The sequence below is a fragment of the Caretta caretta genome, chromosome 2 (genome assembly GCF_965140235.1).
Source record: "Caretta caretta isolate rCarCar2 chromosome 2, rCarCar1.hap1, whole genome shotgun sequence".
Taxonomy (NCBI): Eukaryota; Metazoa; Chordata; order Testudines; family Cheloniidae; genus Caretta; species Caretta caretta.
This window is the reverse complement of record NC_134207.1, coordinates 91805329-91822667: the sequence shown is the minus strand read 5'-3', so window position 1 is coordinate 91822667 and position 17339 is coordinate 91805329. Positions and strand designations below refer to the sequence as shown.

Below are 17339 nucleotides of genomic sequence, written 5' to 3'. Positions count from 1 at the left end.
GACTCAGGAACATTGAAGGACAGCAGTGTGTCCAGAAGGAGAGCAATTTCTTTGCCAGGGTAGCTGCAGGTTAGATGATTCTGCTGTGGTAAACTTAAACTTGGTTTTAGTCATTTGTACATAGATGAATAGTGGATTGGAGCTGCTCTAGATTATCTCTAATTTGTGAAGTAAATCTCTGACGACTCTCAGAATGTCTTTTACATAGTGTTGCACATAAAACCAGAATGAGGACAGCACTTTGTGGCATGGCTTGACCCCCGCAGTTACTCTAAGATATCGGACAAAACTATGCAGAAAACATCTGTGATGTTCTGATCCATCACTTCCACTGGTTTTAGCATCCTCTGTAACTCCTTAATCCACTTAGTTTAAAAGATCATTTTATATTTAAAAGCTAAAATCAGTAGCAAAACATTCTGTAGAATTTAAGCAAAGATTTTATGATAATAGAATCTCTCTAAAATAAACGTTAGACTGTAAGATTTACATGTATAGAAAGGTAAAACAATATTAAGACGAAATAAGCCTGTAGAAACACAACATTCTTAACTCTCCCCATTGTATCTACGTATTGCAACAAATACAATGTGTCCCACCACCAGAATTTCTAAAATTGTTGGCATATCTACCAGTGGGCAGGTCTACACTATGGGGCTAAGTCGACCTAAGTTACGCAACTCCAGCTACGTGAGTAATGTATATGGAGTCTACGTATCTTAGGTTGACTTCTTGCGGTGTCTATACTGCGCTGGGTCAATGGGAGAAACTCTCCCATTGACTTACTTTATGCTTCTTGTTCCAATGGAGACTGGAGTCGACGGGAGAGCAATTGGCGGTCCATTTAGCGGGTCTTCACTCAGTGGATCGATCGCCGCGCGTCAATCCCCCTGTAAGTGGAGACAAGCCCTTTGACTTAAGTGGGATCAGGGTCAAGGCCCTTGATGGTTTTAAAAAATGTAATATATGTGTCTCTGTATGTAGCAATAACAGTATTTGAAAACTTCTGAGCAAATTCTGTCTTTGTGGACAGTCTGCAATAGGAAAGATTCGTTTACAGGAACTTCAGGCCTTACTGGAGTTTGCCCAATTAAGGCAGGGAAACTAAGTTTGTTATTCTTTAGGGATGAACAGTCATTTGGGAGAAAAATCCTTGGGATGGTAAGTAAATAACAATAATTATGATCTAAATCTCCGAGGTTATAATGTATGAAAAAAATAAGGAAAATGATAGTTTGTGTTCCAATCTAATATTTTTATAGACCAAGGAAATTATGCATTAAGATTGAGATCATCGGCCAAATTCTGCTGTCATTTGCACTAATAAATGACAGTGTTCACCCGGACAATCTCTGTAGCTAAAATGTAGGCAACAGAAGAACATAATATGTTTGTTGTTAGCACCTGGGATAAAGGTTGGAGAAGGCTACATTACTTATGAGCATGAATGTATTTATAAGTAAATTACAGTGTAGTTCTGTCTTTTAGAAGCAAATAAGTCAAAAGATGTAGAAAAGATTTAGGTTTTATATATTTAATTTGCTTTGAAAATGATTGGTTAAGGACCCCCTTATACACACACTTAAATCTGATAGAGAGCTATTGTACTGAATCTGTACACTTTATACCTGGATAATAATATAAAGGTATATATATGTGTAAAGATATGTACGCATTGCACAAGCACAATACGAATGAATCATGGTATGCTCCATAAGATTATTTGAAAGATAACTACTCTGGATATTACAAAGACATTTTCATAGATTAGGGTATGTATACTTTAGATCAAGATACCATTTCTATTACATAAGAGAATCTTACAGGAAAGGAAGGGTGTGTGCATTTAATCTTTTTCACCTTTTACTTTCTGTTAGACACAGCACATACAAATTTTTCCCTTAACACGGAAGTTATATTTAGTAGCAAGGTGCAATATATTGCAGAGACTAGAATCTCAGCTATTTTTATGGTGAACCATAACGCCCAAAAGTTAAATAAGTTAAATAATATTTCATCCACATGTCCGGGTAGTTTCATAATGAGTAATTCATTTGATTAACCATAAGTTTTCCAAATCTTAGTTGCCCAGCTGCAAGTAGTTGAAAGTTTTCATTTTAGCAGCTGGTTACAGCATCCATTTCAGCAGTGTGTCCCTGTCTGTAAAATGGGGATAATACTACCCTACTTCCATGGGAGTGTTGGGCTGATAAATGTATTAGTATATATAAGGTGCTTCAAATATGGCTTATATAAGAATGTAGATATTTCTGCTTAGAATTATGAAGGACATTGGGGTGAGTAACCAAACTCTGTATTTCGGTAGCTCTTCAGATTACCATATAATAAAACTGTTTGTTCACACTGTCTAACAAATGTAATCTAATTTCATATACAAAATTAGATATTGCAGAAGCAGATATATTACTATGTTATAAATAGAAAAAATAACTCTATTGCTGATCTAAACAGAGACAGACAGACTGTTGGTCTTCTGTAAGTTCTTAAGCAAGTTTGTGCTGTTTTCAGTTGAATTTTAAACTTTCAACTGTAAAATATCTGTGTATATGTTTAAAAGTGTCTCCAGTTGTGGCAGCTGAGCAGTATTGTGTCAGAACAGAGTTATTTGAGATCCATAAGTGAAATAAGTGTTAAGTATTCTGTGTTATTTTTGGTTTCAGAGTAGCAGCCGTGTTAGTCAGTATTCACAAAAAGAAAAGGAGTACTTGTGGCACCTTAGAGACTAACAAATATATTGGAGCATAAGCTTTTGTGAGCTACAGCTCACTTCATCGGATGCATTCAGTGGAAAAACTGAATGCATCTGATGAAGTGAGCTGTAGCTCATGAAAGCTTATGCTCAATTAAATTTGTATTATTTTTGTTTATCATTGGGCTTAATTGTAAAATGCTGTTAAAATTTGTGATGAATGGTGCAATAGAAATGCAAATATTATTGTAACTGGATTGTGAGTCTTTAGGTCGAAGTGGAGAGGTTCAAAGCTATTCTGTTGACCTACCTTGGCAGTGAGAACAGTTGAGCCGCTCTAGTTCCAACTCAGGGATACAAAAGTCTGAGCGGCTCTCTGAGCCCTGGTCTACACTAGGACTTTAGATCGAATTTAGCAGCGTTAAATCGATTTAAACCTGCACCCGTCCACACAATGAAGCCCTTTATTTCGACTTAAAGGGCTCTTAAAATCGATTTCCTTACTCCACCCCTGACAAGTGGATTAGCGCTTAAATCGACGTTGCCGGCTCGAATTTGGGGTACTGTGGACACAATTCGATGGTATTGGCCTCCGGGAGCTATCCCAGAGTGCTCCATTCTGACCGCTCTGGACAGCGCTCTCAACTCAGATGCACTGGCCAGGTAGACAGGAAAAGAACCGCGAACTTTTGAATCTCATTTCCTGTTTGGCCAGCGTGGCAAGCTGCAGGTGACCATGCAGAGCTCATCAGCAGAGGTGACCATGATGGAGTCCCAGAATCGCAAAAGAGCTCCAGCATGGACTGAACGGGAGGTACGGGATCTGATCGCTGTTTGGGGAGAGGAATCCGTGCTATCAGAACTCCGTTCCAGTTTTCGAAATGCCAAAACCTTTCTGAAAATCTCCCAGGGCATGAAGGACAGAGGCCATAACAGGGACCCGAAGCAGTGCCGCGTGAAACTGAAGGAGCTGAGGCAAGCCTACCAGAAAACCAGAGAGGCGAACGGCCGCTCTGGGTCAGAGCCCCAAACATGCCGCTTCTATGATGAGCTGCATGCCATTTTAGGGGGTTCAGCCACCACTACCCCAGCCGTGTTGTTTGACTCCTTCAATGGAGATGGAGGCAATACAGAAGTAGGTTTTGGGGACGAAGAAGATGATGAGGAGGAGGTTGTAGATAGCTCACAGCAAGCAAGCGGAGAAACCGGTTTTCCCGACAGCCAGGAACTGTTTCTCACCCTAGACCTGGAGCCAGTACCCCCCGAACCCACCCAAGGCTGCCTCCTGGACTCAGCAGGCGGAGAAGGGACCTCTGGTGAGTGTACCTTTTAAAATGCTATACATGGTTTAAAAGCAAGCATGTGAAAGGATTACTTTGCCCTGGCATTTGCGGTTCTGCCTTTGCAAAAGGTTTCTGGGGAGGGCAGCCTTATTTCGTCCTTCATGGTAGGACACTTTACCACTCCAGGCCAGCAACACGTACTGGGGAATCACTGTAGAACAAAGCATTGCAGTGTATGTTTGCTGGCATTCAACCAAAATCCGTTCACGCGGTGGGAGGAGGCAAAATGCGACCTTGTAACGAAAGCACATGTGCTATGTATGTAATGTTAACTTTCAAGGTTTACCCTGAAAGAGTGTAGCCACTGTTTTATAAAATGTGTCTTTTTAAATACCGCTGTCCCTTTTTTTTTCTCCACCAGCTGCATGTGTTTCAATGATCACAGGATCTTCTCCTTCCCAGAGGCTAGTGAAGCTTAGAAAGAAAAAAAAACGCACTCGCGATGAAATGTTCTCCGAGCTCATGCTGTCCTCCCACACTGACAGAGCACAGACGAATGCGTGGAGGCAAATAATGTCAGAGTGCAGGAAAGCACAAAATGACCGGGAGGAGAGGTGGAGGGCTGAAGAGAGTAAGTGGCGGGCTGAAGAGAGTAAGTGGCGGGCTGAAGACAGGGCTGAAGCTCAAAGGTGGCGGCAGCGTGATGAGAGGAGGCAGGATTCAATGCTGAGGCTGCTGCAGGACCAAACCAGTATGCTCCAGTGTATGGTTGAGCTGCAGCAAAGGCAGCTGGAGCACAGACTGCCACTGCAGCCCCTCTGTAACCAACCGCCCTCCTCCCCAAGTTCCATAGCCTCCACACCCAGACGCCCAAGAACACGGTGGGGAGGCCTCCGGCCAACCAGCCACTCCCCCACAGAGGATTGCCCAAAAAAAAGAAGGCTGTCATTCAATAAATTTTAAAGTTGTAAACTTTTAAAGTGCTGTGCTTAAAGTGCTGTGTGGCATTTTCCTTCCCTCCTCCACCACCCCTCCTGGGATACCTTGGTAGTCATCCCCCTATTTGTGTGATGAATGAATAACGAATGCATGACTGTGAAGCAGCAATGACTTTATTGGCTCTGCAAGCAATGATTAAAGGGAGGAGGGGAGGGTGGTTAGCTTACAGGGAAGTAGAGTGAACCAAGGGGCGGGGGGGTTCATCAAGGAGAAACAAACAGAACTTTTACACCGTAGCCTGGCCAGTCATGAAACTGTTTTTCAAAGCTTCTCTGATGCGTACCGCGCCCTCCTGTGCTCTTCTAACCGCCCTGGTGTCTGGCTGCGCGTAACCAGCAGCCAGGCGATTTGCCTCAACCTCCCACCCCGCCATAAACGTCTCCCCCTTACTCTCACAGATATTGTGGAGCACACAGCAAGCAGTAATAACAGTGGGAATATTGGTTTCGCTGAGGTCTAAGCGAGTCAATAAACTGCGCCAGCGCGCCTTTAAACGTCCAAATGCACATTCTACCACCATTCTGCACTTGCTCAGCCTGTAGTTGAACAGCTCCTGACCACTGTCCAGGCTGCCTGTGTACGGCTTCATGAGCCATGGCATTAAGGGGTAGGCTGGGTCCCCAAGGATACATATAGGCATTTCAACATCCCCAACAGTTATTTTCTGGTCTGGGAATAAAGTCCCTTCCTGCAGCTTTTGAAACAGACCAGAGTTCCTGAAGATGCGAGCATCATGCACCTTTCCCGGCCATCCCACGTTGATGTTGGTGAAACGTCCCTTGTGATCCACCAGAGCTTGCAGCACTATTGAAAAGTACCCCTTGCGGTTTATGTACTCGGCGGCTTGGTGCTCCGGTGCCAAGATAGGGATATGGGTTCCATCTATAGCCCCACCACAGTTAGGGAATCCCATTGCAGCAAAGCCATCCACTATGACCTGCACATTTCCCAGGGTCACTACCCTTGATATCAGCAGATCTTTGATTGCGTGGGCTACTTGCATCACAGCAGCCCCCACAGTAGATTTGCCCACTCCAAATTGATTCCCAACTGACCGGTAGCTGTCTGGCGTTGCAAGCTTCCACAGGGCTATCGCCACTCGCTTCTCAACTGTGAGGGCTGCTCTCATCTTGGTATTCATGCGCTTCAGGACAGGGGAAAGCAAGTCACAAAGTTCCATGAAAGTGCCCTTACGCATGCGAAAGTTTCGTAGCCACTGGGAATCGTCCCAGACCTGCAACACTATGCGGTCCCACCAGTCTGTGCTTGTTTCCCGAGCCCAGAATCGGCGTTCCACAGCATGAACCTGCCCCATTAGCACCATGATGCATGCATTGTCAGGGCCCATGCTTTCAGAGAAATCTGTGTCCATGTCCTGATCACTCACGGGACCGCGCTGACGTCGCCTCCTCGCCCGGTATCGCGTTGCCATGTTCTGGTGCTGCATATACTGCTGAATAATGCGTGTGGTGGTTAATGTGCTCCTAATTGCCAAAGTGAGCTGAGCGGGCTCCATGCTTGCCGTGGTATGGCGTCCGCACAGAAAAAAGGCGCGGAACGATTGTCTGCCGTTGCTCTGACGGAGGGAGGGGCGATTGACGACACGGCTTACAGGGTTGGCTTCAGGGAGCTAAAATCAACAAAGGGGGTGCCTGTACATCAAGGAGTATTTCAGGCAGGACTGCACGGAGGGTTCCAATAAGAAATGGTGCACCTAAGTTATCGTTGTTATTGGAACAAGGAGGTTAGCCTGGCCTCTGATTGATACATGGCTAGATTTACCTCGCTGCACCTTCTCTGTGAGTGACTGCAGTGTGACCTAGAGGAATGAGTCCCCTAGACAGGGGAGGAGGCAAATGAGTACAAAACAAATCTGGTCTATTTCTTGTTTTGACCCACTCCATCTATCTTTTACATCTTTGGCTGGCAGCAGACGGTGCAGAAGGACTGCATGCCATCCACATCTCATGGCTGCTTGGCAGAAGATGGTACAGTACGCCTGCTAGCCATCCCCATCTCTTGCCTGCCTGGCAGAAGATGGTGCAATACGACTGCTAGCAATCCTCATCTCTTGCCTGCCTGGCAGAAGATGGTACAGTACGACTGCTAGCAGTCCGTATCGCCTGCCTGCTCACCATAAGACGGTTCAATAGGACTGACTGCAGGACTAAAGAGAATGACCTGGTCAAGTCACTCCAAATTTAGTCCCTGCGCCCATGTCTGCCCAGGCGCTCCCAGCCGACGCGGCCAGGAGCACCTCGGACACGATGAGGACGACTACCAATCGTATTGCACCGTCTGCTGCCAGAAGGCAAGGGGTTGCTGCTACTGTGCAGCAAAGCCGTACCGCGTCTGCCAGCACCCAGGAGACATAGGGTGACGGTTACCTGAGCGGGCTCCATGCTTGCCATGGTATGGCGTCTGCACAGGTAACTCAGGAAAAAAGGCGCGAAATGATTGTCTGCCCTTGCTTTCACGGGGGGAGGGAGGGAACGGGAGGCTGACGATATGTACCCAGAACCACCCGCGACAATGTTTTAGCCCCATCAGGCATTGGGATCTCAACCCAGAATTCCAATGGGCAGCGGAGACTGCGGGAACTGTGGGATAGCTACCCACAGTGCAACGCTCCGGAAGTCGACGCTTGCCTCGGTACTGTGGAAGCGCTCCGCCGAGTTAATGCACTTAATGCACTTAGAGCATTTACTGTGGGGACACACACACTCGAATTTATAAAACCGATTTCTAAAAAACCGACTTCTATAAATTCGACCTTATTCCGTAGTGTAGACATACCCTGAGTGAAAGAGAACTACAAGGAAGGGCAGGAACTCTGCTGGAGAAAGTCCTTTTATGTTTGTAAGCAGAGCCCTCCCTTTTGGGCTTTATTGCTTTATTTAAAAATAAAAGCAAACCTCAGAAAGATGGTGAGTTTACAGACATTACTCCATTTTGCATGTGATGAGTATAGGGGAATGGCATGGAGACTCTGCCTGTTTGCAGACCAGTTCTGGTAAGTCTGAAAAGTAAACAAGTTGAAAAAAAAATACTGATGTATTTCCTAAAAGAAAGAACTGTAGCTGTTTAAGTTCATATTCATTTCAGTTAAACCTTTTAGATGCGTCCTAAACCAGTATATATATGAAAGCTCAATTCTGTATATAATGACTATATATCTATAAGGCCTTAAAGAGCTTTGCTCGTAGACTGAAAAACTCACAATGCCTTAGCATATGGAGGTTTTACTTTAAACCAAGCAGCTGTAAATTAATAGTACTGAAATGATTACATTGCATTGAAACAATTGCCAGTGCCAACAGTAAACAATGTTCCAGAGTAGCAGCCGTGTTAGTCTGTATTCGCAAAAAGAAAAGGAGTACTTTCGTGAGCTACAGCTTATGGTCAAATAAATTGGTTAGTTTCTAAGGTGCCACTAGTACTCCTTTTCTTTTACAGTAAACAATGACATGTTTGCCTAACTCACATAATTTTCTGTGTCCTGTACCTAGAGTTTGAGAACTTCTTAGTTCTCGAGGCTTCAAAACTTTAGCAGAGGATTTGCTCTCTGCACATCAACCAGTGGCTGAGTAACTTAAAAAAAATAAATTAGGCTGCTTACGTTATAATGCTTTATACCTTCACATTAAGTTCCTTTGAAAGTCATGGCTTCAGACCAGGAAAGAAGCTGTTCCCAAAGGCTGAACTTGTACTCCGTACTGTGCTTAAATATTAGATCATTAGGGAAGGCAAGTGGAGAGATTTTGTGTGTGTGCAGGTGTGTTTGTGTGTGAGACAGAGAGACACACAAATAGAACACATTGATATTAGATAAACACTATAAAACCATATTCTTAAATCCAGCTCGTACATATAACAAAAATCAGATTATTTCCATTGATGTAGGTAAAAGTAGGCTTTTCATTCTATACATATATGTCAAGGACACCGGTACTGACCCACTTTGCTCAGATCTTGCTTGCTTGCGTCGGGAATTATATTCTCCCAGTTGTTTTAAGTCTCATTACTGGCTATTTTGTGAATGTACAAAAATCTGAAAGGTTTTGTTTGGTATTCCTATGGCAGGCACTTATATGTGTTTTTATAACTTCCATGGTGAATTAGCATTGGTTAAAGTGTTACATATTTCTATTACGTTTTCAGCAGCAGCAAAGTTTCTCAGTTAAAATGTTCATTGCTGTGTCATAACAAGCTGAAATGGAGATACTGAGACAGAATGGATATGTTGCTAAGTATGACAAAATAAAGGATTTGAAAGGCAGGGAAGTAGTTCTGAATAGTTTCTGTTCAGACTTTTGTGTCAGGCCATCTTTGCACATATTATGAAGTCTATGCTTAGCACATAATGCAGAAGCCATATTACTGGGCTGGAACAGGCACAGTGTTGGTACATCAAAGAAAGCAACAGCTGTCATTGAGTTTTAGCTGTAGTACTTGTGAAGGCCTTAATCCCTGTTCCTAATCAAAGAGAGAGAGAACTTCCCCTTTTAAGCCTGTTTTGCTGTCTTTTCCAAGAAAAGTGCTCATTGGGTCCTGGACCTGAAGCCTTGTCACAAAAAATACTTTTTTTTTTTTTTTTACATCAAATTTAACACCAGGAAAAAAGGATTGAACAGATAAAATTTCTTAGACTTTTGTTTTTATGAAGCTAGACAAAATTTATACTGTGCACTCATATCAGATATTTAAGAAATATTTAAGCAGTTGTTAAACTACTTGATTCCACCTGTTGAACAAGACTAAACTATTCTATCAAAAGCATTTCTGTGCTGTCCAGCAAGTACTTAAGACAGTATAAAATGTTCATGGAGGTTCTGCTAATGATGTAACTGAATTTGCTGAATGTTATAGATTTTAAAGTATGCCTGGTGGGTGCTTCCAAATGTGGTTTAACTCTTCTTAGATTCTTGCCTTTCAGATATTAAAGCATTACATCAGGGGTGGCCAAACTGTGGCTCTTTTACCATTAAAATGCGGCTCGTGGAGTCCCCCACACCCTCCCGTTCTTCACCTACCAGATTGGGGGTGGGGCAGAGAAGCTCAGGACCTCTGCCTTGCAGCTGGGTTGTGTGGTCGGGGCTTCTGCCCAGCAGGGAGGGGTTTTTTTGGGCTTCAGCACTGCGAAGCACACCTGCCAGGGCTTGGGGCTTCAGCAGGAGCAGGCTGAAGCCCCGGCTCCTGGCAGGTGTGCCCTTGCTCTTGAACTTCTGAAGAATGTGGCTCAGAGGGCCAGTAAGTTTGGCCACCCCTGCACTACGTGTTGAGGATATACGGAGGACCTTTGTGGAAGGAGCCATACTTAAAAAATGTACTTTGCTTTATAACAGTTGTTTCACATTTTCAGTCCTTATATGTTCATTATGAAAGTTTCCCAAAGATCTTTCTTTGAATATCTCATTCACAGTTATTCCAAAATAGGGATGCACAGCTTTGCTTTGTAGTTTTCTAAGCCAAACCAGACATGTTCATGAGAGTACCAGGTATCTTTTTTTAAAGCTGCTGTGGAAGAATGTAGGAAAATCAGTATTATTCCATATAATTGTTAAAATATTGGAAAATATAATAAATATTATAAAAGGTGGATAAATCTGCCTTTTTTTGCCCTTAATGTGCTGGTGTTTTAATTGTGCACTGTGAAATATGAACAGTTTATTAATGCATTTTATGTTGAGGAATGTTTTTGGTTTGTTGGAAAAAACAAATAGCAAAGTTCTGCATTTCAGGAAGGATTACTTACCTAATCATGGTACAAATTGCCACTAAGTTCTGCACCTGAAGTGGTCTAACAATTTGATTATTAGTGGTCTAACAATTTGATTATTAGTACTCTCTACTACTAATGCATTCCCATGTCTCACTAGAGAAATGAAGCATAAAACTGCTGGTCCATTGCTGGTGCATTACATTTTCTGTCTGGATGTGATTATGATTAAACTGCTTGAATTCCCCTACTAAATTATAATCCATTACAGTAAGTCCTCTTTGAAATGTTTTACTGTAGTAAAATAAGTAGGTTGCTCAAATTAAACCTTAAAAAAAGTTTAAGATGTGAGAATTTCTCCTTTTTTTTTTTTTTTAAAGGGTTTTTTTTAGCTAGAATTATGTGGAATGCCAGACTGGGGGACTGAAACTTTCTTATCAGGTTGGAAATATTTGAAAAATATCTGCTTTTGGAAATAGTTCCATTACTAACTTGTGTTCCAGGGCTGTTCTACTTCTGCACTGCTGCCTGACCATTTAAATAATACCACAGTAGCCATCAGATTTAAAAGATCATGACTTTTTTCCCCTTAAGGTCTTCAGAGTGCTAGGTACTGCAATGCCTCTGGTATTAATAATCGTTAATGTAAAGAAAGAAAAGGTATACTTGGCATTTTGGAGCATTCAGGCCAATTTCTTATTACTAGGAAAGATTGAGAAGATCAGGGACTGTCTCTTGTTCTATAATGTTAGGCACTGTGAAACAATAGGGCCCTGATCTCAGTTGAGGTCCCAAGGGGCTACTAAATTACGATTACTACTAAGAACAACTAGATTTTCCCATATGGGATCTCTGTCTCGTCACCAAGTAAGTGGATCTCAGTGTTTTGATCAGAGTTCAGTCAGGTTCTGAGTCAAATCGATCCTCACAGCTATGGCCAGTCATCCCTGGAGGCAATGAGGTGGTCCAAGTCACTACCACTTGTGGAAGGAGTTAGGCATCTTTTCTTAAGTCCTTCCCCTTTTTTTTCTTAAACGAAAGGAGGATAAGCGTGTATACATATACCAAACATTTTTATAGGAATCTAAAAAAATATTTTGAGCTGAAACACTTTTAGGAATAAAAATTCAAAATGGTCCAGCTTTGTTTTTACATTATTTTGGTTTTGCCTGTCAAATTTTAATATAAAAAATGTAGCATGACACATTTTGCTGTTGGGTCCTATATGTTGACTTGCAGGGCAGTGATGCAGTGTGGAGGGTCACTGCCCTCTTTAATTTGAATGATCCTATAATATCAATCTTAAATCAGCAGTTGTAGGGTGGACAATTTATCACTTGTTGCTCAAGGATGTTTGTGTTTTTACACTTGCCTACTAGTTCATTGAAGTGATATAAACTGGCCATCAGGAAGTTTAGACTTGAAATTAGATGAAGGTTTCTAACCATCAGAGGAGTGAAGTTCTGGAACAGCCTTCCAAGGGGAGCAGTGGGGCAAAAAACATATCTGGCTTCAAAACTAAGCTTGATAAGTTTATGGAGGGGATGGTATAGCCTAATTTTGGCAATTGATCTTTGACTATTAGCGGTAGATATGCCTAGTGGACTGTGATATGCCCGATGGGGTAGGATCTGAGTTACTATAGATAATTCTTTCCTGGGTGTCTGGGTGGTGAGTCTTGCCCACATGCTCAGGGTTTAGCTGACTTCCGTATTTGGGGTCGGTAAGGAATTTCCCTCCAGGGCAGATTGGCAGGGGCCTTGGGGGGGTTTCACCTTCCTCTGCAGCATGGGGCACGGGTCACTTGCTGGAGGATTCTCTGCACCTTGAAGTCTTTAAACCACGATTTGAGGACTTCAGTAGCTCAGACATAGGTTAGGGGTTTGTTACAGGAGTGGGTGGGTGGGTGAGATTCTGTGGCCTGCGTTGTGCAGGAGGTCAGACTAGATGATCAAAGTGGTCCCTTCTGATCTTAAAGTCTATGATTCTATGACGCTAATAATAATGTTGCTTTCTTTCTTATAGATTATTGAATCACTGGGGATTATTATTTATAAAGCGCTGGACTATGGCTTGAAGGAGAATGAAGAGCGAGAACTAAGTCCTCCCTTGGAGCAGCTTATAGATCACATGACCAATACCGTGGAGGTAGATGGAAGTAAAGATGAAGGCTATGAGGCTCTGGATGAAGGCGTGGAAGAAGATGAAGAGGAAAAAGAGGAAATTGAGGTCATTCACTCCTATAAAGATGTCATGAAGGTACAGTAATAGCCAATTTACATGGTACTTTGCTGTTAAAAACTCTTTTCACCACTAAGGCCGCATCTTCGCTACAAAGTTATATCAAGCTAACTTTTATGTTGGCATACGGCCACCGCAATTACAAAGTTGCTTGTGTGTGTGCACACTTGGCTCCTTGTGTTGACAGTGCTCCTTCTTACCAGAAGTACTTGTATCAATTGTATTGTGAGTGTGGGGCATTGTGTGATGGCTCCCAAAAGCCAGTAACAGTCAATGTAAGCAACGCAGTGTCTGTACTAACACTTCATCAACCTAATTATATCAACTGTGATTCTACGGTGCTTGGGAGATGGTGTTACGAAATCGGCGTAGAGAGGCACTTACATCAGGAGGAGCCAAATTTAAGTGCAAGGCAACTTACATTGACCTAACCCTATAGTTTAGACCAGGCTCATCGCAACAAGTCTGTTTTCTGTGCTAGCTTCAAACATGATACTGCCAGTGTGGTAGTTTAGTTTCCTTAGGTAATACGTTTGTAAGTGTACTACACTGATAGTATTTCGTCTTTGACAGTAAACAATAGAAATTAAATGATCAGCTAGCATTCCCAATACTTGATATTGGGACAGTCTAATTAGTCTATTCTGATTTTGTCCTCAAACTGGATGTTAAATCTTTTAGCAGGACATCTGCTTAATTCTTTCATATACACCTTGAAATGAGAGTGGCTGTTTCAGTAATATGCACCAGCTCATTACTCCAATGTTCCTGTAGAAATGTTCCTCTTCCCTCACCCGCTTCTCTGCTGAAGGGAGTGCCTGTTCTTAAGAGTAGTTCTTTTGTGCATAGTGACTCAGGGTACGATATTTCACTCTAAGGTTTGCGATGGCAGTTCTTAACCTGACTAGTGACATTTGGAAGTAACAGCTTATGAGTTTTAAGTACAGTGCAATTTCTAATGTCAACTTCACTACTCTTGACAATCATTTCAAAGTGGTTAATTCTCTATTTTCCAATAAAGAGCCTTTGACAGAGCTCTTAGAATTGTATATGATCTCTTTGTAGTCTTGAAGAGGGTAGAAATAAACACAGACACTGGATTTTCACATTGCTTTTATTTTCAGAAGTGCAGTCTTCATAATATTATAGTCTATTTACTACATCAGTATTGAAGAGGCATTTAGTATAGATTAGAGAGTGGCACTTCATTGCTCATGTAGATCGAGCACTGTTTGTTATTCACTTGAAGTGCAAATGGATTTTCAGGTTTGAGGACCATCGAAGGCAGAATCTTAGCTTGGATGCCCCCAGAATGGGAATGTAGCTGTCAAAGTGGAGGCTGGAAGAGTTGTAGCAGTAATGAATTCCCCCATTAGAACAGAATGGGCAAAGTCTATTTCAGCTAACAGACTCCACAGAAACTATAAACACTCAGAAGCCCATTGAAAGTGGCCTCTTCTGGTCTTCTGAAAAGATATTGGGGTGGAGAGGAATGCTGCAAGGAGATTTGGATGGGAGTAAAATTTTGCTTGGGGTGGTATCAGGAAAAACTCTATATAAATAATTAAGCTTGTGCTGTTAATGGCTGCCACGAATTGCAGATTTGGTTAAAGGTCATGGGTGCGCCCCTCATAGCAAAACCTTCCGTTCCTCCTTCCCCCCCATTCCAAGGGCTCTGTATGGAGTATGCCCCCTAGTCCCTCCTCCCTTCCCCACATTGCAGGGGCTCTGTGTCTCTCCTTTTTTTAACTTCTCCTCCAAAGTACCTTCCTTCTCACTGGATTATTAAGGCATCTCTTTCTCCTTTCTCTATCCCTCCTTCCCCCCCCACCATGGAGCGGACTTTGGAGAAGCAGCGCACTAGGAGTGAGGAAGGAATGAAGCGTCCTTGGATTAGAAGGGATGGGCAAACGCATGCTCCCCTTAGGGTGACCAGATGTCACAATTTTATAGGGACAGTCCCGATATTTGGGGCTTTCTTATATAGGCACCTATTGCCCCCCCACCTCCTGTCCTGATTTTTTACACTTGTTGTCTGGTCACCCTAGCTCCCCTACTCTGAGCAGGCTTTGGGATGCAGTGCACTAGGCAGGAGAGAGCCAGGAGAGGCCCTAGCCATTTTGCTAGCCATGGAAGAAAATATCCCCAGCAGCCGAGCTTAAAAAAAAAAAAAGATGGCAGAGCAAAGGGGAGGACAATAAACCAAGTGGCTCAGCAATTCGGTGCCCCCTGGAAGTTGGTGCACAGGGTGACAGACCCACTTACCTGCCCATAGGACTAGCCCTGGAGAAATTATGGAGGACTTTCACTTTCCTCTCCCTCTGCCTCCCCCTTCTGTAGGGAGCGCAAAGAGCAACTTTTTAAGTGCTAATGGCTTTTTCAGTTTTCACCAAAATCAATAGGGTTCTGGCCACTGATGCCTAAAACAGTACCTGAAATTCTCGAGTTGATCGGATGCGGTGTTGAAAAGTTATGTTACAGACAGAAAAGCTGAGTGTAGGGCCTCATTTGGATCAGCCAAAAATGCCCACTCTAGGCTGAAACACATATTGCTCAACTTTATTGTGTAAACTAATAAATGGGAAAAATTAGTGAAAATATTTTCCTTTAGTGGTGATTGCATGCACTGTAATCCTGAGACCATGTTGTTTATTAGGTACAGAAAACATGCAAGAATGTACCCTCAAATTGTCTGAAGAGTGAATGTGGCTGTTTTGTGTACCACTTTTAACACTGTATTCTGTAGTACTCTTTCTGCGACTGTTATGATGATTGATCAGCTTTAAAATGCTAAACACTGTTTGAGTGGAAGATATTGGAGGGATGTTTGCTGCAATTACATGTTTAACATTTTAAGTATTCACATATATCTCTACGTAAAAGAATAAATGGACACAAATCAGACGTCAAGAATTATAACATTCAGAACAACCAGTCGGAGAACACTTCAGTCTCTTTGGTTGCTCGATTACAGACCTAAATGTTGCAATTCTTCAACAAAAAAACTTCAAAAACAGACTCCAACGAGAGACTGCTGAATTGGAATTAATTTGCAAACTGGACACCATTAAATTAGGCTTGAATAAAGAGTGGGAGTGGATGGGTCATTACACAAAGTAAAACTATTTCCCCTTGTTTATTTCCCCTCCTACTGTTCTTGTAAAGTGCTGGAAATAGCCCACTTTGATTATCACTACAAAAGGTTCCCCCCACCCCCGACCCCCCGCTCTCCTGCTTGTAATAGCTCACCTTTCCTGATCACTCTTGTTACAGTCTGTATGGTAACACCCATTGTTTCATGTTCTCTGTGTATATAAAATCTCCCCGCTATATTTTCCACTGAATGCATTTTACTAATGCAGTTAACCTTAGTGTGAAGTCACTGGGACTATGCACAAGAATTAGGTGAATGTGATCCCCTGTGTTGCCCTGGTTGATCCAGAACAAAATATTACACTACCCTGCACAAATCCCAAATGAAAAGCAACCTGGTAATTTTTGTCCATTTGTCTGATTGCAGTAAGGGATGTGCTTGGGACCTAGTTTTGTGAGATTTTGTACATCTTCTGAGACAGGTTGAGCAGTTCCAACTCACTGATGTCAGTGGGAGATGAGGGCATCCGGCGACATCTCTAGGAGACATTGGATCCTTGATGTCTAGTTGAGAGGTAAAGGGCAATATACCCTTTCTAGCCCCAGTTTAGCAAAGCAATTAAGCATGTGCTGAATTGGGGCTTTTAAAGAATACATCTTTTGTCAGGCCACAGAGCAGTTTTAGAGGAGGTAACATATCTGTTTGCTGTTAGTGGGAAAGAAAGTTGTCATTTTGAAAAAATATGGAAGAAGAGAACCACCAAATGGGGAAGGGTTGGCTAATCAAGCTCAGATGCATAAAATTTTTTTTCCATAAGCCAGAAAACACCCATTTGTATGCACAAGGGTGTAGTATAGTGATATGCTGGCGGTAAAGGTTGAGTAGGTTTTTGAAGCCCTTACTGCATTTTCTGCAACCAAGTAAAAGGAAGGTTTGGGATGTTTTCATGTCCGTGTGAGATTCCTCCATTACCCTAGTACACATAATTTATCACAGGTTAACGGGAAAAAAATTATGGTAGCATTGTGTTAAAATATTGGCAGCATATCTTTGATTTACTAGTAAAATATTATAAAAAGGTTACCAAAAAGTATGTATTAACTTTAACCCTTTGTAACATGTATTTCATATTCCTTATAGATACCAAGTATTAGTACTACATTAACCTGAGTTTTGTTTTACTTTTTTTATTAGAATCCATAGACTTTTCAGTTTTTCTTATGCGTCTTTTTTTATAATTTAGTAGCTACAAGCTTTGCGCTGTGACTGGTCTTCATTCAGCTGACTATATAA

General features: G+C 42.3%; 1 protein-coding gene across 3 annotated transcripts in view; it reads left to right on the top strand.

The window, feature by feature from the left end:
- Positions 1–17339, top strand: part of SPIRE1 (spire type actin nucleation factor 1) — a 187187-nt gene that overhangs the window by 64377 nt on the left and 105471 nt on the right. For all 3 annotated transcript variants that reach the window (XM_075125320.1, XM_048840209.2, XM_048840210.2), the window contains exon 3: positions 12737–12970. In XM_075125320.1, the coding sequence (XP_074981421.1) occupies positions 12737–12970 (234 nt within the window). The remainder of the gene's footprint in view (positions 1–12736; positions 12971–17339) is intronic.